General features: G+C 37.3%; 2 protein-coding genes across 3 annotated transcripts; both read right to left on the bottom strand.

Annotated features, from left to right (window-relative positions):
- Positions 1-1,498: 1,498 nt before the first annotated feature.
- On the bottom strand, positions 1,499-9,327 carry LOC121806293 (probable beta-1,3-galactosyltransferase 13). Its single transcript, XM_042206284.1, has 7 exons — positions 8,820-9,327; positions 8,270-8,422; positions 8,111-8,193; positions 7,924-8,023; positions 3,179-3,292; positions 1,931-2,073; positions 1,499-1,777 (listed from the first exon to the last, which is right to left on the bottom strand). Exons 1-7 carry the CDS (start codon positions 9,149-9,151, stop codon positions 1,683-1,685), a joined length of 1,020 nt encoding a protein of 339 aa, XP_042062218.1. The 5' UTR covers positions 9,152-9,327; the 3' UTR covers positions 1,499-1,682.
- A 952-nt stretch (positions 9,328-10,279) lies between these two features.
- LOC121807218 (increased DNA methylation 1-like) lies at positions 10,280-20,595 on the bottom strand. Of its 2 annotated transcripts, none has more exons than XM_042207434.1 (9): positions 20,031-20,595; positions 16,870-19,131; positions 14,825-14,948; positions 14,301-14,383; positions 13,535-13,779; positions 12,783-12,869; positions 11,594-11,693; positions 11,228-11,429; positions 10,280-10,917 (listed from the first exon to the last, which is right to left on the bottom strand). In XM_042207434.1, exons 2-9 carry the CDS (start codon positions 19,081-19,083, stop codon positions 10,376-10,378), a joined length of 3,597 nt encoding a protein of 1,198 aa, XP_042063368.1. In that variant the 5' UTR covers positions 19,084-19,131; positions 20,031-20,595; the 3' UTR covers positions 10,280-10,375. The 2 variants fall into 2 exon arrangements, with proteins under 2 accessions (XP_042063368.1, XP_042063369.1); XM_042207435.1 differs by having other exon boundaries at positions 20,199-20,595.
- Positions 20,596-22,236: the final 1,641 nt, after the last annotated feature.

Here is a 22,236-nt window from a genome sequence, read left to right as displayed (position 1 = left end):
GTAGAGTTCTACGGGAGAGATACAATGATCCTTATGTTTAATTGATTTCCGTTTTCTATGCCTTGGCTCATGTGGTTATTTTGATTTCTTCTGTGCTTATACATTTATTTGATTGATTACCTTATAAATGCATGTGGATTCTATTACAAGAACTGAGTAATTTAATTTGAAAGAGAAAAAATTGACGTCTTTGCCAATATAATCGAGAGATTTGAGCCTTTGAATGAAGCTAAACATCTTAGGAGCTATTAGGAGTTGTTGACTTAGTTCTAGGAAGGAGACTTCGGTTCTAGGTAGCAATCTACAAATTGTATGCTTCGAGAGAAGATATAGTTTTACCTTAGTGATATCTTAATAACCCTTGAGACCCTTTGTGTGGCATAGTCTGGAAATTAGTTGAGCATAGGATAGTTGAGCCTCATTCTTGATCTACGTCCATTACCTTTTATTTGCTTTTAGTTCTCTAAGTTATTCCCAATTGCTTTAATTATTGTATTTACTTTGTTTTCAAGTAGATTTAGAAAAACAAAACCTTCTGATTCATCTAGATAGTAGTTGAGGTTGGTTCGTGGTGCTTAGGTTGACACTCATTGTCTCCGTGGATACGATACTCTTGCTTACTGTTTGCTACATTAGCTTCGTACACTTGCAGATATACTTGTCTTAAAAATAAGTTGAGTCAATAACTAGTAGATATGTTGTTCCCTTTAGTCGGACTCGGTCCACTACAAAAAAACCGCTAGATAGTGACGACAGCTGCTAGCTTAACAACTAGTGACGGAAAAAGCGTCAGTCACGAAATAGTGACAGATAATTCCGTCACTAAAGCGAAGCAGCCATCTATATTTTCCGTCATTTGGTGGGATTAATACCTTTAGTGACGGACAAATCCGTCACTAATATTTTTTATTGACAAGTTTTTTAGTGACATAGTAAGTTTGACCGATCCGTCATTAAAAAACTTGTCAATAAAAAAATATTAGTGACGGATTTGTCCGTCACTATATCTATTAATCCCACCAAATGACCGAAAATATAGACAACTGCTCCGCTTTAGTGACGGAATATTCTGTCACTATTTAGCGACTGATGTTTTCAGTCATTTTCTGTCACTAATTGTTGAGCTAGCAGCCGCCGTCACTAATTTCCGTTACTATCCAACTTTTTTTTTGTAGTGGTCCATAAAAAATAACCTTTACTTTATAAGTAGCAGAGTAATTTTTCTTCATCTCTAACGAGGTGAATTTCATTTTTCGCTATAATATTTTACTAAGATTGCATTAAACAAGTGGTCGGTCCATTACTAAGATTATTGATAGCGGATGAAAGGAGTATAAGATATGATCATGGATGGAGTTACAAAGTTGAGGCGAACGCAAACGCAGTTTATCTTGTAAGTTTGTCCTCTCGATTGTTGATGTTTGTCCTCTCGATTGTTGATGTGCCACATATTTTTTCTCTTTGAACTATGTATGTTTCAGCTTTGTGAAAAACGAAAAAAGTGATGATTTTTTACCAGAAAATCTGTAGTATTTCATAGAAAGAGTGAAGTATGATACAAGAATTGTAAGCTTTGGGCACCACCACCTACATCTTCTAACAAACTAAAAATCCTGTGTCATCTTTCATCAACGGCCCAGAAGCTATATCGGTACAGCTCTCTTTGGATGTGGGGGCATCCATCACTCTTCGTCTTCATCGGATGGGAGGGTTGCACTCTTTGAACAAGTCTCTAGCTTGTGGAGTTCCAACATCTTCTTCTCAGGATTGCACAGCCCTATACACAGGAATCACGGCCATAAACAAGAATGCACGTGCTCGTAAGAGCAAGTAAAATGTGATGCATGATCAGCAAAACCATCAACAATCATAATAAGAAGCTCTAAAGCTGGGTAATTGAACTCAAGAGAAGGTAGCAAAATGTACACACCTGAACATTTGGGAATGTCCCATACCGCAATAGATGAGGCAGAGCACTCTGCCTGGCATAGTAGCTTACTGTCCTCATGATTGACATTCATTGCAAGCATCCACGAACCGATGGTCACATCCTCATTGCTAAACATTCGGAAACTGTAATCACATATAAATTTGTGTACGTCAACTTTTGTGGCATACAAGGATTAACTAAAGCAAATTAATATATGAACTCCACATATAAAAGACAAAGTAGGCTTCAATTGCTGGACTAAGACTCAGTGATTCAACTCAACACGGCTGATGTATAATAACCACTATAGTGAGACAAGACATGAAACAACATGGTAAATCCAAAAATGTACTGTAGTTGATAATCATCTAGTACCAACAATTTTAAGCAAATTTCCTTTTGATTATAAGTGAATTCTGTTATTCCAATACCCGTATCTCGCAAGCCACACTACACCACGTAACCATCCTTACGGCTACATGTAAAAGAGATGCTAGAAAGGAAAACATGGAAAATATTTTGACATTAAGGGGTGTGTTATATTGCTAACTCATCTTTAAATTGCTAACTACAACTAAATGATAGCCATTAGATTTTTAAATTAAAGGCCAAGATCATTCAACCTTGAATATCAATATCATGTACAAAAAAAATCAATTAGGGTATTAATGTCAATTAACAACAAATTAGTTATAACTAACTTTTGAAAAATATCCCAAAACTTTAAATGCATATAACTATCTCGATTTAAATTATTTTTCCGCATAACATATACCAAATTAAAGATAACTTTATAAGGATTCCAACGAAATCCAACATGCATATGTTTCGATGTCAAAATTTGATAAAATTTTCGGAAATATTCATAAATTTCGTTAACAGCTTTATATCAATACACACCACATAATATGTCAATACAATGCTTGTAATATGTCAATATGAAATTGTATTGACATTGTCATATCTTTGTGTTGACATATTTCATACACTGTATTGACATTGTGTTTCTAAACCTTAAATTTGATAGTTGCTATTATCTTTTTAATCTTAAAAAATGAAAAACGAAATTACACATGGCAAATTGTAAACCACAAGATTTCTAAAATCCTATGGTCTTAAATTAGTTGTAGTTAGCAATTAAATAATGAGTTAGCAATTGATCACTCCCCTTGACATTAATCACTAAATATTTAGAAGCTTATCTGAAAAAAAAAAGTATTAATGAAAATTAATTGGAAATGCACTAACCTGTCATTTCTTAATGCAACCAAGCTTGCAACAACATCTGCAGAAAGGGCATAAATTGGACCATAAGCATGAAGAAAGTACTCCCGCCCAAGCAAATGCCCGAGAGGTTCATACCTGTAAAACCAAAGAGATCAAACTAATCATATTGACAGTGAAAAAGTTATAATTATTTCCTTAAAACTATGTTACGAGTGTAGTGAAAAAAGTAAATCTGTCGTATAAATACAAATCCATTCGAGGTCCACAACAAAGGCATAGCGACTTTGGATGTGTAAATAATAGGAGTATTCCTTAGCAAAGTTCCATATCACTGACACACTGAGATTTTTTCAATGTTATTAAAAAGCGGAGATGGCGGCGCCGTGGCGGATGGCGGTGGCAGTTTCTAGGTTCAACGCCACCGCCACCATGTGATATGGCAGTTTACTCCCTTTTTTGAATGGCGGCCGCCATTCGCGAAGCGCCGTGGCAGGATATGGCTTTCATGGCGGTCGAGATGCCTTTTTGCCTTGTAAAACGACCCCACTTACCCCACTTACCCGGCCCACGTGACATGTAACCTAGCCCATTGGCCATTATAAACAGTCTATTTATAGGGTTTATGGGAGTTTCTGGCTTCAAAACCATAACCGTTGCTGTCAATCCAAGTTATCGTCTCTCCAGTCTCCACACGCACAAGGCTCCGGATTCTAGATTTTCATTCACGATTCAAGATAACTGAAAATTTTTATGTACTACTACTTGGACCATCCACAATAGCATCAGACTAGCATAGTCTAACCAAAAACTCTTCCTGCCACATCATCATGCCCTTCCTACAGCCTAGCCACTGTCCTAGCCAAGTAACAGCCTAGCAATAGGCTAACAATAGCCTAGCCAATGCCCTAGCCCAACAAATAAATTGACAAATACAATTTAATTCATTTTAATTATTGGTGTTTATCAAATATTAAAAAAATGAATTGGAATGAGTTGTAAATATAGAGTATAAATAAAAAAATATAAATAAATAAATAAATCAGGTAGCCTATTGCTTGCCGCAAACTAGGCGGCCAGCGATCGGCTAGCCGGTTAGTCCATGCCCAACCTCTCGTCCGCTCCGCGCTCGTCCTTACCGTTAGCCGATTGCAATAGTGGACTAGACGCCTGCCCTAGCCGCTAGCCTGTGGCTAGGGCGGGCACTAAACCACTATTGTGGATGCTCAGTTTGTATTAATTCCATTATTTAATTCTCTCTCTTTTCTTATAACTGGTCTACTCGATGCATGGATTAATTCCACTGTATAATTCTCTCTCTTTTCCTATAACTATTCTACTTGATGAAAGCGTCTCCATAATTATTGTCTTCCACCATTTAATTTTCTAATTTTCCTATAACTATTCTAATTTTTTTGCATCTTATGTTATGTATTATATTTTATTTATTTGTTAATTTATCGACCGCCATTTACGCCATAATACCGCCATGCCGACCGCCATATCCCTATGCCGGTTTTTTGACCGACCGCCATAAGCCGCCATACGCTATTAATAACACTGGATTTTTTCCTTCACCAGCCCTCATGCTTATTCTCTGACTTTTATGATTTACATGTAGCCAACCTCATTAAGATTTCAATTCATAGAGGAATATGTCTTTGTACTCAGAGGAAAGTCATACTAACAGGAAAACTTAATAATCACCACTGGAGTTAAAAAACACAAAAATAATGAAATACTATGTACTATTATTTATTATTAACTTCATAGGTAAAAGGGACACTTTAGCTAGAAGACTCAGAAATTGGGGGAACGGACATAACTGATATGGAGTGAAAGGCGGAAGTAAAACAAGAACTGGGATTCAATAAATATAAAAGAAGAACAATCCTCCAAAGAGGCAAAGATAATCCTCCGAAGAGGCCTACGGTTGATACCGTCCTAATACACTTTATTTTCCGAGATATCTAGCTTTTCTAAAGAGAAGCTATTTATAGGGATCAACCTATAGATAAACAATGAAATAAATCCTCAACATTTAAAGTAATCTTTCAACAATCTCCATAATAATGAAAATAATCTCAAGAGATAATGGAGATCATTAGCTTGATCTCTATCAATTGTAATCTTTCAACAATCTCCATAATAATGAAAATAATCTCAAGAGATAATGGAGATCATTAGCTTGATCTCTATCAATTGCCTCGCTGTCAAAACAGCCTTGCCCACAAGGCTGGAGTTGAAACATAAACACATTGCTTTGATCGGTGGAGGCTCGTACTCGTGCTTTCGAAAAGAATCCACATTGCCGAACAAGAGAAAATGACCAACAACATTAATGCATTGCTTGGGTATCCTTGTTGTTGGGCTTGCAAGTAACCATTCATACTCAAGATGTTTGGTAGTCATATGCATCACAAAGGTACACCAACAACTAGCTTCAATGAATTCACATGTGGAATTGGGAGAGGAAAACATGAGCGAAGAGAGATGGCCAGCCCCAACTAGATGTACAGTGAGGGGCGGAGAGAGTGCAAGCAGTTTTGATTGTGAAATGGAAGGTGAAAGTGCAACATTAGGTTGGGTGATGGGCAACTTATGGAGATGCTGATTTGCAGGGATGGATGGTGCATCCAAACATGGGAGAGTCACTGGTGGTATCTCCTGCACAAGGGGGCTGGTTGGGGGAGGATTAGGTGCAAGAGGAAGTAGGGGCGGCGTTGGCTCAGTGTTGAAGTTGTGGGACTTGGTATTGTTGGTGTGAGATAAAGGTTGATCATCTAAAGTGAATGCGATCTGTTGCCTGCGCTCCCGAATGAAGCCACGAGACTGCAGATCCTGCAAGAATGGTGCCAAGGCATCATTGATACAGTTAGAGATCCAGGCTTCGAATGTGCTCATTTGCACTTTGATGTTCGCGACCGCCTTCTCCAATCTGTCAAGACGTTCTTCAGTGCTCTGAGATATAAAAGAAGAACAATCCTCCAAAGAGGCCAAGATAATCCTCCGAAGAGGCCTACGGTTGATACCGTCCTAATACACTTTATTTTCCGAGATATCTAGCTCTTCTAAAGAGGAGCTATTTATAAGGATCAACCTATAGATAAACAAAGAAACAAATCCTCAACATTTAAAGTAACCTTTCAACAATCTCCACAATAATGAAAATAATCTCAAGAGATAATGGAGATCATTAGCTTGATCCCTATCAATTGTAATCTTCAACAATCTCCATAATAATGAAAATAATCTCAAGAGATAATGGAGATCATTAGCTTGATCTCTATCAATTGTCTCGCTGTCAAAACAGCCTTGCCCACAAGGCTGGAGTTGAAACATAAACACATTGCTTTGATCGGTGGAGGCTCGTACTCGTGCTTTCGAAGAGAATCCAGATTGCCAAACAATAGAGAACGACCAACAACATTAATGCATTGCTTGGATATCCTTGTTGTTGGGCTTGCAAGTAGCCATTCATACTCAAGATGTTTGGTTGTCATACGCCTACAACTAGCTTCACTGAATGCACATGTGGAATTGGGAGAGGAAAACATGAGTGAAGAGAGATGGCCAGCCCCAACTGGACGTACAGTGAAGAGCGGAGAGAGTGCAAGCAGTTTTGATTGTGAAATGGATGGTGAAAGTGCAACATTAGGTTGGGTGATGGGCAACTTATGGAGATGTTGATTTGCAGGGATGGATGGTGCATCCAAACGTGGGAGAGTCACTGGTTGCTGGACTGGTTGTATCTCCTGCACAAGGGGGCTGGTTGGGGGCGGATTAGGTGCAAGAGGAAGTAGGGACGGCGTTGGCTCAGTGTTGAAGTTGTGGGACTTGGTATTGTTGGTGTGAGATAAAGGTTGATCATCTAAAGTGAATGCGATCTATTGCCTGCGCTCCCGAATGAAGCCACGAGACTGCAGATCCTGCAAGAATGGTGCCAAGGCATCATTGATACAGTTAGAGATCCGGGCTTCGAATGTGCTCATTTGCACTTTGATGTTCGCAACCGCCTTCTCCAATCTGTTAAGACGTTCTTCAGTGCTCTGAGTGTTCACCATGATGCGATCCACGTTCACCGCACCAAATTGATATGGAGTGAAAGGCGGAAGTAAAACAATAACTGGGATTCAATAAATATAAAAGAAGAACAATCCTCCAAAGAGGCCAAGATAATCCTCCGAAGAGGCCTACAGTTGATACCGTCCTAATACACTATTTTCCGAGATATCTAGCTATTCTAAAGAGGAGCTATTTATAGGGATCAACCTATAGATAAACAATGAAACAAATCCTCAACATTTAAAGTAATCTTTCAACAATCTCCATAATAATGAAAATAATCTCAAGAGATAATGGAGATCATTAGCTTGATCTCTATCAATTGTAATCTTTCAACAATCTCCATAATAATGAAAATAATCTCAAGAGATAATGGAGATCATTAGCTTGATCTCTATCATAACACACCAACTTATTTACAACAATAGTTGTTAGTGAACATTCACATAGTGATACGCCACTTCAATAATCAATAGTTGTTCAACTTTCATATTCTTCTCTACGCAGCTTCATCAAATTTAACTATGATACTTAACCAAAGAACTAGGCTAGTATGGGCATTATATTCTGAATAACACAATACATTACTATTAGTAACAACGAAACAGTATTATAATACTATTAAGAAGAGCAGCATTCAGATCAAAAGAGCAACTGATAATAAAAATTTCATATTAATTCAAAAAAAGGAATATATAACAAACCATTTTAACTTTGGATCAGTAAACACAGGACCCTTCTTCATGCAACCGAGGTATGTTTGTGAATGGGACCGCTCTTTAGCTAGGAGCAAGGAAAGACGATCTGCGTGAAAAGCAAAAGCTATAGTTGAACTTGTCTACACCAAGTCAAGAGTTGAAATGTCTATCCCAGCTTCCTGAAACTACTCACCTGGTCGTAAATATATGTCATCGTCAGCCTTGACATAAAAATCAGAGTCATAAAGAGCATAAGCAGCTTTGAAGAAAGCCAAACTGTAAAAATAAAGACAAATCAGATCAATCATACAGTCGACCAGCTCAAAATTCATTGTAACAAGTCGGAACTAACGTTTTGTACGGGAGCTTACTGTACTCCTCTTCAATATCTATCAACAAGAAATCATCATACTTGGTCACCTCCTCCTTAAGTGCTGACATCCTCCCTCTATCATTGGTTCTACCAATAATAAATCTGAAAACCAAACCGGTGCTTTCTTCTAACCTACCATTAAATCCCAAGTGAGTAACAAAACAATCATTTTATACTTAAAATAAAGACAAACAACTCTCAATAGGAAAAATCAGAGTGTTCTCCACCAATGGCAATCCCAATTAGGGTTTATCAATCCCTAAAACAGAGTTGATTAGTCATCTTCCACCACATTTGCATAGAATTGGCTAAAAATTACTCAGATCCGATCTTCATGCATAAAAATTACTCAGATCCAATTAGGGTTTATCAATCCCTAAAACAGAGTTGATTAATATCTTCCACCACATTTGCATAGAATTGGCTAAAAATTACTCAGATCCGATCTTCATCCATAACACCAAGAATTCAATTGCAGAGGAAAAAATGCAAATCGAAGATAAAAACAGAAAGGAATGAGAGTCAATACCGTCGAAGCCCCTGGTGATTAGACGGAAACCAGGTCTGGCGCAGAGCCCGGCGCCGGCCCGCCGATCCGAAGCCGGTTTGAACACCGACGAATCCCATCACCTTGTGACGCTTTTGAGGTGGGGAGCTATCGGCGGAGGAAGATTTATCCCACGCCACAGAGACTGACAGTGGCTTAACATCGCCGCATCCACTGCTCCGGACCGATTGCATTATCCCGTAAATTCCGAAAACGGTGGAGAGGCCGAGAAGCAGACAGAGAACGATGACGAGCGTCGATCTGCGGGGGTTGGAAGACGGGCGCGCGTAGAATGCCTTGGGAGACGACGGCATTTTGGAGGTCGAAGGTGAAGCTAGTGAAGGGGAATTTGTGTGTGTTGGAGGTTTTGGGAGGGTTTTTGATGGTGGAATTTTGTTGATTGAGTTGCTGATTTCCCTGATCTGTGAATTGGGATCACAAACTCAGGGAAATGGCAAATTGCAGTGAAGTGAAGAGAAGAGAAGAGAAGACAAGACCGTTTTCAAAAGTTGAGCGACTTTAGATAAAACGTAAAAATCACATTCACTCAATAGCGACTTAAGATAAAACGTAAATATTTCGCAATAGACCGATTAATGAGGTAAATTACTCGAATCAAAAGCCAAATGGAATATTGGTTGTAAAAATCATATAAACTTTGGGCTAATTCCAAATAAAAAAAATTTTGGCAAATTTTGTTCTCACGTGACTAGCCGAGAAATCTATGTTATTATGCATGAATTGATGTCGTTTCGATGCTCTAATCCTTGAATTTGACGTTTCTAACATGATAAATATGTCTTGTACGTCTGTCTGATGGGAAATTGGCGCCAATCATAAAGTTTATACTCCTTCCGTTTCACCGAGGATGATCCACTTTCTTTTTTAATTTGTCTCATCTAAGATAATTCATTATTAAAAATAGAAACTTATTTATCTCTACTTTATTCCCTCCCGCTTAATTTATTCTCCCCACCCAACACACAAAATAAAATTATACTCCCTCCGTCCCCGAATAAGAGTCGCTAATTTCCATTTTGGGTCGTCCCCCAAGAGTCACTCTTCATTTTTACCATAAATGGTAGTAGGCCCCACATTCCACTAACTTTTTCAACCAACTTTTCTCTATATTTCTTAAAATTCGTGCCTGGTCAAAGAGCGACTCCTATTAGGGGACGGAGGGAGTATAAAATCTCGTGCCGTACTAAGAAGAGCTCATCTTCTTCCTTGGAAAGGATGGAAAGGAGAGTAATTTATAAGACCACTTTCAAACTTTATGGAAAGTAGTAACCAATATCAGATACGAAATTATTAGGTTTTGTAGCAATATACATGTATTTCCACGTCAGATCTAAGTGGATTTTCCGATTCCAAATGAAAATATGCAACAGAAATGTGATGCAGAACAGGAATTCGAGTGATTTGCCTCGACAAAGTATAAATCCAGGAAATTGACTGTTTGGAGATTCCATTTTTTAAAAAATTTAATACTCATAGGCTTTTTTTTGCTTTGATAACCTCTACTGCACTACTTTTTTTTACAAAAAGACAATATTTTGTCTAACTGAATGAATTCCCTCAGCTTCTGTCCCAAAACCTACATCTATTTTACCACCCGGCGGCACGGTCACCGGATCCTCAGCCGAAACTCTCAAAACTGGATTACCCAAAATGCTACTCGACGACAACTCATCAAGAAAAGCCACCGGCTTCTGCCTCCATCCAGAATTCGCATCTTCAGGGCATGAGTTGTGATCTGGTTGCTGCTGCTCATGACCCAGTTCATCGAGCCTCGAAGGTTGATTGGGCAAGATGCAGCGCTCTGTCTCCTGATTAGGTCCAGCCTCATCGCTGGTTCCTTCGACAAGAGAATTATGGCCCGGTGGCTTTGAATCTTGATGCTTGAAATAGAGTGGATTCTGCAGAATGTCTAGAATGTTTCCCTTGCAAAACTGCAAGGCCTCTGATGTGGTGTCGCAGTCTTCTATAGTAGCAAAGCTATCAACAGAAGGTTCTTGTTCTGCATTTGGTCCGCTTTCATGAGCTCCCACGTCGATGGAATCCAAATCATCGCATGATCCTGATTTGTATTAATGAGAAATCAAATTGCAGATGGGGATGTAATCAAACGCAAATTCTAAATATTGTACAAACACTAAACTATAATCTGGACAGTTAGAAAATATCAACAAAATAACAGCAACAAAAAATGTCAACGCAGTGTCAACGGTTGATGTTGTGTTGACATTTTTTGTAGCTGTAATTTGACATTTTCTAATGATCCAGATCATAGTTTGGAGTTTGTACAATATATAGAATTTGCATTTTAGCACTACCCGTAGCAAATGACAGATAAAATACTCTAGAGAACTTGATGAAGTATAACTCACCGTTTCTTTCATCCGTGCTGTGGTTGTCATACAACATCTTCTTCAGCCACACTGCTCCAGGAAACACCATAAGGTTGGTTTTACTGAGACTTTGCATCTCTTCCTCTTCCACACGCTCGAAGCCAAACCCCAGGGTCCAAGTATCCACCAAATCGGGGATAGCAGATATTACAAGCTTCTCAACCTTCAAAGATTTTAGCATCTAAATCCCAAAATTGAGTCCAGTTAGTCTATGTTTGTTCGAGTCAAGGTGCTAAATGAAGATTTTGGAGTGCACAAGGTGTGTTAACTCTGCTGAGTGCTGGGTATATAAGTCTGAGTTAGTGGGGGACTTCATTGAGAATAATGTGGAATACACCAACTTACCTCTTCAATAGCATTGATTAGGCGGCGGCACAATCCTTGTCGACGGTATCTGCTGCAAGTGGCAATTAGAGGCAGTTCTGCAACCTTCACCCCATGGATTCTACACCATGGTTGTCCAAGATAGCAATTGTGATCATAGTGTAAAAAACAAAATAGAACTATATTAATCAGTGCATGATTAGCAAAGTATCAAAGATGAGTTCTAAACAATATCAAAAATGGCATTATTTTCCCCCTTAATTGAGCAGACAATATATGGAAATGACTGTTTTATAACTCTGATAGCACAGGAGCCAAAGCGATGTCTACAACAGGAATGGTATGTTCTAGAGCATCCACTTTCTGAAAGAATTCAAATTGATCATGCAACGGTTGATCTTTTTTATTTGACGATGGGACAGAAAGGAAGAAGGTTTTAGATTCTCAAGATACTTTTACTAATTACATTTGCCATATATTTTAGGTGCTTGTATATATTGGTTTCACTTCGTCAGAATGGAAATAAGAATCGCACTGAAACACAACGTAAAAGTTGAAGTTCATCAATGTGTAAGCATTGCAATGGATTCATGTATAGGCAACTAACAGCAGCTGCTGTCTCAAAATACAGGAAGTTGACATAGTGATACGGAGTGAAAGATGGAAGCACCGAATGCGTTTGACTGAAACATATTGAACCATGGATACAGAAATTGATAAAGAAAAGAAGTGATGAACCCTAAACAAGAAAGGAACAAAATCCTAACTACGGCACTTGCCGGACAAAATAATGATCTCTTGGATACCTCTCTTTAATCCTCAAGGAGGTATTCATAGAGAATTACAAAGACTCCTAATATTACAAGAAGTTAAATCAAATCTACTAAAGATAAACATTAAGGGAAATAAAGATAAACATAAAATATCCTAAAGATAAAGATGGACAAATTTCCCAGGACCTAATATTTAATGTAAATACGATCGGTATCCCATAGTTTAACGTCAGTGGGAATGAGAAACGTAATTGAAATAGACTATGTTTCCAAAGGAGTAGCACATAATGGAATGATGACCGAGAAATAGATCATTTTTGCTGCTGCATGAATAACCATTGCCGAACAGTCTAAATTCCTAAAATACAGTCAAAATCACTCCAAGCTAAAATTTCAGGTGGGAAAATGCCAGAACCAAAGAAGTCAGAGAGTTTTACCTGATGGATGCTACACACAGGACAGCATCATCTTTCTCCAAAACCACAGTAAAGAAGCCGCTGTAGTTAAGACGTGCAAATTGTGATCTGAAAGAAGAAGTCATAGTTTTCAGTTTGAACTTCAATGATAATACTTCCTCCATCCCATCAACCTAGTCCCTGATTCTTTTTCGGCATGTCCACGTTAAAACTTGCTTTTACTGAAATGACCTTACTCATTGTTTATGAAAATGTTGTGTGGAATAGTAAATAAGGGGAAAATATAACAAACATATATAAATTACATTTTCAAAGAAAATTAAATACTACAGTTTTTAATCCATATGAAAATGGAAGGGGGACTAATTTTGTGGGACGAAGCAGAGGGAGTATATGTTTTTACTCAAGGAAGAGCACCACCCAAAGATGATATCTTTAAGGTCTGAGATTACCTAGAACAACCTAAAATAATGGTTACAGTGCATTATAGCATGACAGCCTGATCTAATTAGTTTAAGGATACAGATCTTAAATAGCACGTGCTACAAAATTTTGAGAACATCTCGTGATGTAATAGTAGCAGTGATGGACCAATAATAGTAACATAATTAAACTCATTTATCTTCACTCTTCAGTTCACTTGTAATATTATGAGATTCTCGAATCTAGTTATATACCAGAGGAGTGGCTAAGGCAGGTGCAGATAACTGGACAAAAAGCAAAACAAAATGTGTGATTGCAGATGATGGGTGCATGGCCATATTAGAGCTTACCCCCAGTTGTATATTACTTGAGGTATCATGTCAATCCCTGTTTTTATATCCACCATGGGGAGAAAGCATTCCTCCATGATCGTGATTGCAACAGCCAACTTTGAGTTGCATTCTGCCCTCAAAGCCATAACTTGCTGTGCAGAATGAACCTTTTGGTCACTGGGAATGCATCGCAGAAGCGTCCAAGAGAAGCCATCAGAGAGAAGATTTTCCAACCCAACACGTGACTGGAGACCATTGTAGACCTGCATTGAGCAATCAAAACAGGATTAGTGATGTACCATATAAAACTTTGCTTCTTTCTTTGGTAAACATAGTCTGAGCAAGCAGGGTCAGAGTTCAAGTACATTAAATACACTTTCAATTTCTTTACAAATGCTATACGATCTTACGCTAAAAATTATGATAACTTCAGCCAGAAATAAGGCATGGATATTTCAACAGGCTGTCAAAAAATGACACATATAGAATGCATTCATAGCTAACAATAATTAGTTTTTATTACAGCAATTCTGAAGAGATTTCCAAGTGAATGTTTAATGTTAATGGAATTGGAAAGTATGAGGAGGATGAAAATATACTTGGTTACAAAGAAACCATGTCTGATATGTCTACAGGCCATACGACCTAGTGGCTCCTTCATATAGTCTAGTTATTCTCAATTTGTTGTTCGTGAAGCAAAAAGTATCAATTATTATTACTAGCTTCACTCCAAACACAATGTCCACCCACCATCAGACTATGATTTAAATGAAGATATTTTTACCTGGCTACAGCCATCTCCACAAAACCAGTTGTCTGAGACCAATCCAATTTCAATACCGTTCCTCTTCATGCAAGTTTCATGATCTGTTTGGAAGCATTAAGCTATTATGTTCTCAGAATTGAACTGAAGTCGAATAGAAAAACAAAAGTACATATTGAAACAGATCAACCAAAAGACATGTGATAAAGAGGTAGAAACATTACGGTGAAAAAGTTTTTCGGTATTTTCATTAACTGATCAATGCACCTATATATACAAAAGAGTCCTACTAGGAAAGCCCATAAGTGTTATACAAATAACCATATATACAAACCTATTCCAACAAGCATATAATTGCAATCTCTTCCAAACCAAAGATCAAGAAATGCAAAAGAAAAAAAAAACAGGTGTCAGCAACTACAGCCGCCAATTTAAAGAAGTTCCAAATTTGTTTATGCTGAATGATGGATATCAACAACATCATTGAGTAAATCTGCATAGGCTAATCTATAAAGAAACAACCCACAAGATCCAACGAAAATTACATTTATCTTCACACTGAATGCAATTAAGATCCCCATGGAGTTGTGAAGATTCTTTATTTCTGACTACATCTGTACAAATTTGGCATCGACATTGGGGACAATACCAATTTCCTTCAGGCAGCTCCTGAAGAAATGCGCAGCAGTCAGCTTACTCATGTTTATATTGTAAGTTACATTAGCACAACAAGCACACAAAAGAAGGATAAATGAAGTTCCTTATGCAGAATGATGACAAATTATACAACCAAGAGGTATGCTTATAAAATGAGGGATAGAATTTGCATGACTGAAATATCTATGAACCAAAAAGAAAAACATCTCAGGAAATAAACAGCACGATGCATCATTTTGGCTTATTTCATCATCAATTGCCCAAATATTTATTGTATTTTTATAACGCTTAATCAACCCATTTTTCAATATTTTTTTATATCTTCCAAAGTTGGACAGTTAGGGCTAAAAGCAGGGTCATGTGAATCATAATTGGAGAATCAATTGTTATGGTTGATTGGAAGAAGATAGATACATTGGGCTTTGGGTGTTAGTTGATAATAAAGGCTGAAGGAATATCCATTTTCAAAATATATCTAGCAAGGAAAATAGAAAAAACAAGCCTAGAAGAATTTTAAGAATTAATTAGGAACTATTTCTTTTTGCCATTTATACGGATTTATGAGATGTCTATTCACCGCAGTGGGAAATCTAGTAGTTTTTCCAATTCTTGTATGATTCTTAGACATTTATCAATTTCTTGTATTTAATGTGTATCGATTATTCTATGGTTTTAAGTACCTGGTCAATATGTGATAGTCCTATTATATTTATAGCCAATTAAAGCTTGAAATATGCAATTGCCTGTTAGATTTCATGAAGTGGCAATTAACATAATTTCATCACCTCGTCAAATTATCTAATCCGCACCAAGATAATAGACAATCAATCTCAGATAACCCAATACGTAAAAGACTTGGATTTTTTGTTGTTTAGAGGCCGTTGGACAATAAAACCAATTCACATCAAATGAGTTATCTTTGCATCAACAATTGATTGACTGATCCGGGTGAAAACTTCCTTTAACCAGGGCATTTTTTAACTATTGAATTTGTGTATCCATTGTTTAGTCTTGGTTCGAAGTTTTTTCTCTTTTAAACTAAGTTGCATTTAAAAATTCTTGCTCATACACATTTTAATTTATGCGTGCAACGATCATAATAACAATAATCATTTTAAGAGTAGAAAGGTTATTTTGGCAGATTGACACCCATCACAACGTTGAGCTCTTCTAAGCCATCATATCGGGAGGAATTAAGAAGTACTAGTATATTACAAGGAGATAGTAATAAGAAGTTAAGCAGGTAAGAGAGAAAATCCTAAAGGTCATCGGTATAACACTTCTAAAGGACTCCTAAAGCATGCCAGTAATGCAAAGCTCTAGAGCTCCAACAATTTCAAAGATTGCATGCATCATTTGTTCTCAACAAATTTACATGACAATATGTTTACTTTTTAATACTAATTTTATTTTATAAGAGGCCAAATCCTGAATTCCATGGCTGGAAACCATGATGATATGAAAGTTCACGTTCCATTTCAATTCAAATGATAGCTAATTGAAGAGAAAAGTCAACAAAAAAATGTCAATGCAAAATATATGACCAAATATTCAAATAATGAAGGATCGAAATTGCATTCACGGCCTGGAAAAAAGAGATCTATATATATATGGAATTATATTACCTAAGATACTTGGCATTAAAGATGCTTGACAGTACCTAACCATTTAAGTTATGGAAGTACTTATGTTTGAGTTCCAAAAAACAACTGAAAATTTATTATCACTACTGAAATTGTACCTAATCATTTCAATTATGGAAGTACTTATGTTTTGAGTTCCAAAAAACAAATGAAATTTTATTATTACTACTGAAATAAAATATCGCACATTTTCACAGTCCGTAAGAAACAAAACATGACATTTATAGAAATTTAAAATAAATAAGACAATATTCATTGTATTAAGACATTGTCATTAAAAGCAAACAAACCTGTTCAAACAAGCATGCCTGATGGAATGCTGATGGACAGTTATCGCAACATATTAATTCACCAACATCACCACAGCGCCCACAGCTGTCATCATTTTGATCCAGCTCATCAACTTGCTCCGTTTGAGGAGCTACTTTTCTTGCCTTGTATTCAGCTGACCATGCCTCGAGCTGGCATAAGGTGAATGGCTTACCAGACTCCATGAAGAGATTGGCACAAGGGCGATTTGACCTGAAACCAGCATGAATCTTGAACTTTGAGATGGAAAACATCATGTCACAACATTTGCATAATATCCCATCCCTGGTAACTAGACCATCTTTTATCACGGTATCATCTTTTAGATTCCTGTACTGGATTATCTCATTTAATGAAACAACACCAGAGAAAATTAACCATGATAACACTGTTCTTGATCCAACAGCAGACCACTTTCCTTCTAGAATATGCTTTGCATCCTTCTTGAGGCTCCTTGGCAGCAATCTGCAGCTGCCTTTGCGGGTCTTGCGTTTCTTCAGAGGTTTAGACTTTCGCGTGGACCATTTGTTTGGGGTTCGACATAATTTAGTTTTCATAATGGCAGAAATTAGGAGATCATTGTCATTAAGGTGACAAGCTTTTGATTTCTTAGATCCACATCGGACACTATTTATTTCATCCGTAGGCTGACCTCTTAAGAGAGAACCATTCAGTTTCATTTCAGATAGTTTTCTAGATTTTTTGTGACTCTTTCTCACTTGGCGAAAAACAACTTCTTCCTTATCTATTATTTGGTCAAGCACTGGGGAACTTGCATTGCAATCTTGGTGAGGGAAAACAGTCTCAAACTCTTCAAGTGATTGAAGTTGTCCAGAACTTATTGGAACATCAAAGAGACCAACATCACTCTGATTACTCTCATCATAATCAAGAAGGGGCACTGGGTCAACACAACTTCTTTCTGATGTGGTGATTTTCCGGTATTTGGCAACGGACCCGGCATCTGATGCAATTACCGAACTTCTATTTGCTTTTACTGTAATTCCTTCTTTCAGCAAACGAATTGTCTTCTCAATGAAAACTACATTCGCAAAAGGATCCAGAAGGCACCACAAATGAGCCATAGCAGAAGTATCTTCTAAAATATTTAGTTTATCGTCAATTTGTTGTATTATACAAGATAAATCAGCCCACAACTCAGTCATATCAGCCCACTGAATACAATCACTTGTCTGAACACACGAATTGGCAACAGCCAATAGACTCTCGCCACACATATTCCAAGCTCTATGAAATTCACGAATCGGTCTCCCTCCTGGAGACTTATAGACGTATTCTCCAATCCCATTATATTTACTGTTCCTTCTACGCCTCCCAATCAGCCATCCTGCTGCTCTAAGCAAACGATAGATGTGATACCGAAGAAGGGGACGAGGATCATTTTTTATGTCCTTTGGCATAGCTAATTCATCTTCATCTAGTTGCAAAAAGCAGGCATCCTTCCATTTAGGCTTAGTAAATCGATGAGTACCAATTCTGATTGCAACAGATGTAGATGGATCGGTAGCTAGGAGCCTGCTTGCATAGCTCTCTTGAGAAATAGGAGAAGTAACAGTTCTATTTGCAGCTTCCTTCTGATCACTTTGATCTAAGCTAGATACCCTATTTTTACAGCTACCTCTACCACTAATTCCAAATACTTTGCTTTGATGGGGAAAAAGCTTCAGCTGATAACTACCAGATGTAACACCCTGACCAGATGATTCGACTACACTATATGTTGTGCCACGTGCAGAAATAGAGCTGTCTAGAGATATGCCTGAAACCACTCTTTCTGAGGGAGCTGGAGTGCACAATGTATCCCCCAAATCTCGTTTCACATATGGATGATCTTCAACGGATGATTTCACCTCATGGTTACTTTTCATTGATAATAAATCTTCCAAAGGACATTTTCCAGAAAATTCCTCTTCTGCATAATCATTATGACAGGTTAATGATGACTTTCCACTGTTTGAGCAAAGAGACATATCTGTTCCTTTAATACAGTCGCAATGTACGATAGTAGTCTCAGAAACCATATATTCTTTCTTCCTACTACCATCGCTTCCGAAGAAGATCTCACTGAAAATTTTTTGCTCATCTGTAGATCCATCAAAACCATCATCATGCAAATCCTCGAATTCTCTGCTGAATAACATTGTTGCGGAATCAACCATCATCTTGTCTATCATACTTATCTCCAGTAAATAGCTATTTGGAGATAAATAACTGCTGCTTAACTGCAAGATTACATTAACTCTCTTAACATTTAACCAAACTAAGAATGTTGAACAACACTGATAACTTCATAAAAAAATTGAATCTTTCTTGCTATATAGGAAAATTTTGAAAATATCAGAAAATGTGGAGGATGTGAACAGTCAGAGTAAAAAATTTATATAAAAAGAAAAGAAGACAGTACTATTTTCTTATTCATTGAGATTAGTTAAATCACAAAAGTGGAAAATTCTAAAACCTATCCATACAGACAGAAAAATTAAATCAGCATACGAAAGTAATTAGACGGACTGCTGCCAATGGGGAACCAACATAAATCCTCACAATCCCACTATACAACAGAGAACTTTATGACTCAAGAGAATCACTTTGCTACAAATCATAATCATTGTCTCCCCGAAGAGATCATGATACTTATTGGGTTTCTGTATCTGGTCGGTGTTTATATATGTCTAACTACCTGCTTAACTAATCTGCTAGAAATGAAAGCTTGAACCCGTGACAAACTTTCTAGCACTCGAAGGACCCTCGCATCAATGTACTGTACAATGTGCTTCGATTCTTATCCTAAAGTAACCAATCACCAATAAAATCATCATCACCACCGCAAATATTTCAAATATAAGATCATTTATTTAAAAAATTTAAAGAATTCAGGGAAGACAATCCAATTTACAACGGCAAAACTGAACTGCCAAAACATGAAATGCTTACCTTCTTAAGCTAATTAACACTAATTCCCCCCTTTTATCTTATAGGGAAAAAACAAGCGGCTTTCCATGCATACACTAGCGCAATCAACCATCAGATCAAACAAACAAAAACACAAAACGAAGATAATTTTAAGAAAAAACTACCAAAATGGCACCACATAAAGAAGGAAAAAACCAGTAAGTCTCACCTCAGGATTCCGACTTCCCTAATCAGAGCACACAAATGCAATCCCCCAAAACCATAAATAAACAAAGCTGGGAAAATTTCCAGCTCGTGTCGCGCTATAAATCAGCTCAAAACAAGAGAATTCACCTATGCATTTGCATCAGGCGCGGTGAAAATTAGGGTTCATCACCTCAGGATTCCGACTTCCCTAATCAGAGCACACAAATGCAATCCCCCAAGATCATAAATAAACACAGCCAAGCAAAATTCCAGCTCGCGGAGGCGCGTCGAGCTGAAAATCAGCTCAAAATAAGAAAATTCGCCACTGCATTTGCATCAGGCGCGGTGAAAATTAGGGTTCGTCCGAATCTGGACAGGTAGGAAAATGCTGTAGAATGAATCCACAATTTAAAATCGCGGAGGAAGAAATGGGTGGATTTAATTGGGTCGCCCACACTCTTTTCTCACACGCACATACATGCCAAAATAAGTGTAAGAGAAAGAATAAAGAAAAAGGGGGCTCAGGGATGGCGGGATAGTGCTGCAATAACATTTCACACAGTTGTCAAGCAATGAGATGAAACAGCACCCACAGCTGCAGCCCACACTCTCTAACCTCTTTTGTCCTTATTTTAATACTCTCTTTCTTTTTGTTTCGACCAAATTGAGTTTTTTTTTCATTTTTTTAATAAAAATATAAAATATATAATCACTTTTATTTTGTTCAATCACATGTTTTATTCTTTCTTTATCTTTTCAATTTTATTTTTCTCTTCTATTTTTAACACAGTTTCTTAATTTTCGTACCCAAAAGTTTTGACTCATTTAGTTCGGACGAAAAGTATGAATTTTCAATTTTTAATAAGGTGAGACTTATTCTCTATTATCAATATTTTAATTATTCTTTCTATATCTATCTCTATCTCTATCTCTATCTCTATCTCTATCTGGAGAGCTCGGAGGCCGTTACCTATCTCTATCTTATTTTACGAAATATATATTAAAACTCGTATCGAACTAAATGTTCATATTTTTCAGGAACGGGAGAGTAGTATTTTCTTTATGGGTAATATTACGCATTTCATATTCCCTTCGTCCCTCTGTAATGAAAGCGTTTTTTCAGTATGGAATTTAAAATTTGTGTTAAAAGTGAAAGGAACATAAAGTTAGAAAGAAAATACATAAAGATGAAGAGAGGATAAAGTAAGACATAATGAGTAAAAGAGAAAAAAATGAGTTGTTTTTTGCTTTAAAAAATGACATAAATATAATGAGACAGTTAAAAAAAGTACGACTCAACTATAAAGTGACGAACAGAGTAGTATATTATACTATTGAACTTTATACATTTATAGAATAAAGTGACGAACAGAGTAGTATATTATACTATTGAACTATATGTTAAGAAAGGAAAAGATATCAAAGAATAACACCAATTATACTCCACAATATTACACTAAGAATAGAATAGCAAGATTGATATTTGATTAATATCATACCATAATTATACATGTATCAACCCTATTTAAAGGGTAGTCTATGCAGTAATGAAAATCATCAAAGTATCAATTCTACAATCTCTCTTGTTCGTTCCCTATCCCTAATCTATGCCTAATACACCATTCAAGATGGTATTAGAGCATGGGTGAGACTCAGAGTAGTCTCATCACTGTCTCGGACCAATCTCAACCCTTTAGCCAAAACCCGGCAGATCCTGCAGAAACAAAAACATGTCAGACAACGACGACCCACCAAAACCAACGGAAACAGAGCAATTCGCTCGAATGTTTGCCGAGTTCATGCGTACAAGTATCGCGCAAAATCAAAACCAAATAATTACCACCAAGCCTCCAGAATCACCACCAGAAACCTACAGACTTGATTCCTCACCATTGGTTATTGCAGAGAAGCTAAATGGTGACAATTACCCCCCAATGGTCTATCCTCATGAAAGCGGCGAATGGCGGAAGGGGGATGATGTCTCACATCACTGGAGTCCCACCCCCCGGCCAAAACCGACCAAGCGTTCGGAAAATGGCAATAAGCCGACCATTGTGTGTTCACATGGTTAACCCAGAATGTGGAACCTACGGCCAGAGACATATTGGTGAGCATCGAGGTCACCTATGCCAGCGGGAGCGACAAAATTCAAGTATACGAACTGTATGCAAAGACAATCACATTAAAACAGAAGGAGGAATCACTAGAGGAGATCTGGACCAGATTAA

Source organism: Salvia splendens, chromosome 6 (assembly GCF_004379255.2).
Source record: "Salvia splendens isolate huo1 chromosome 6, SspV2, whole genome shotgun sequence".
In the NCBI taxonomy this organism is placed as follows: domain Eukaryota; kingdom Viridiplantae; phylum Streptophyta; class Magnoliopsida; order Lamiales; family Lamiaceae; genus Salvia; species Salvia splendens.
The sequence above is the reverse complement of the archived record's forward strand: the minus strand, read 5'-3'. Positions and strand labels throughout refer to the sequence as shown.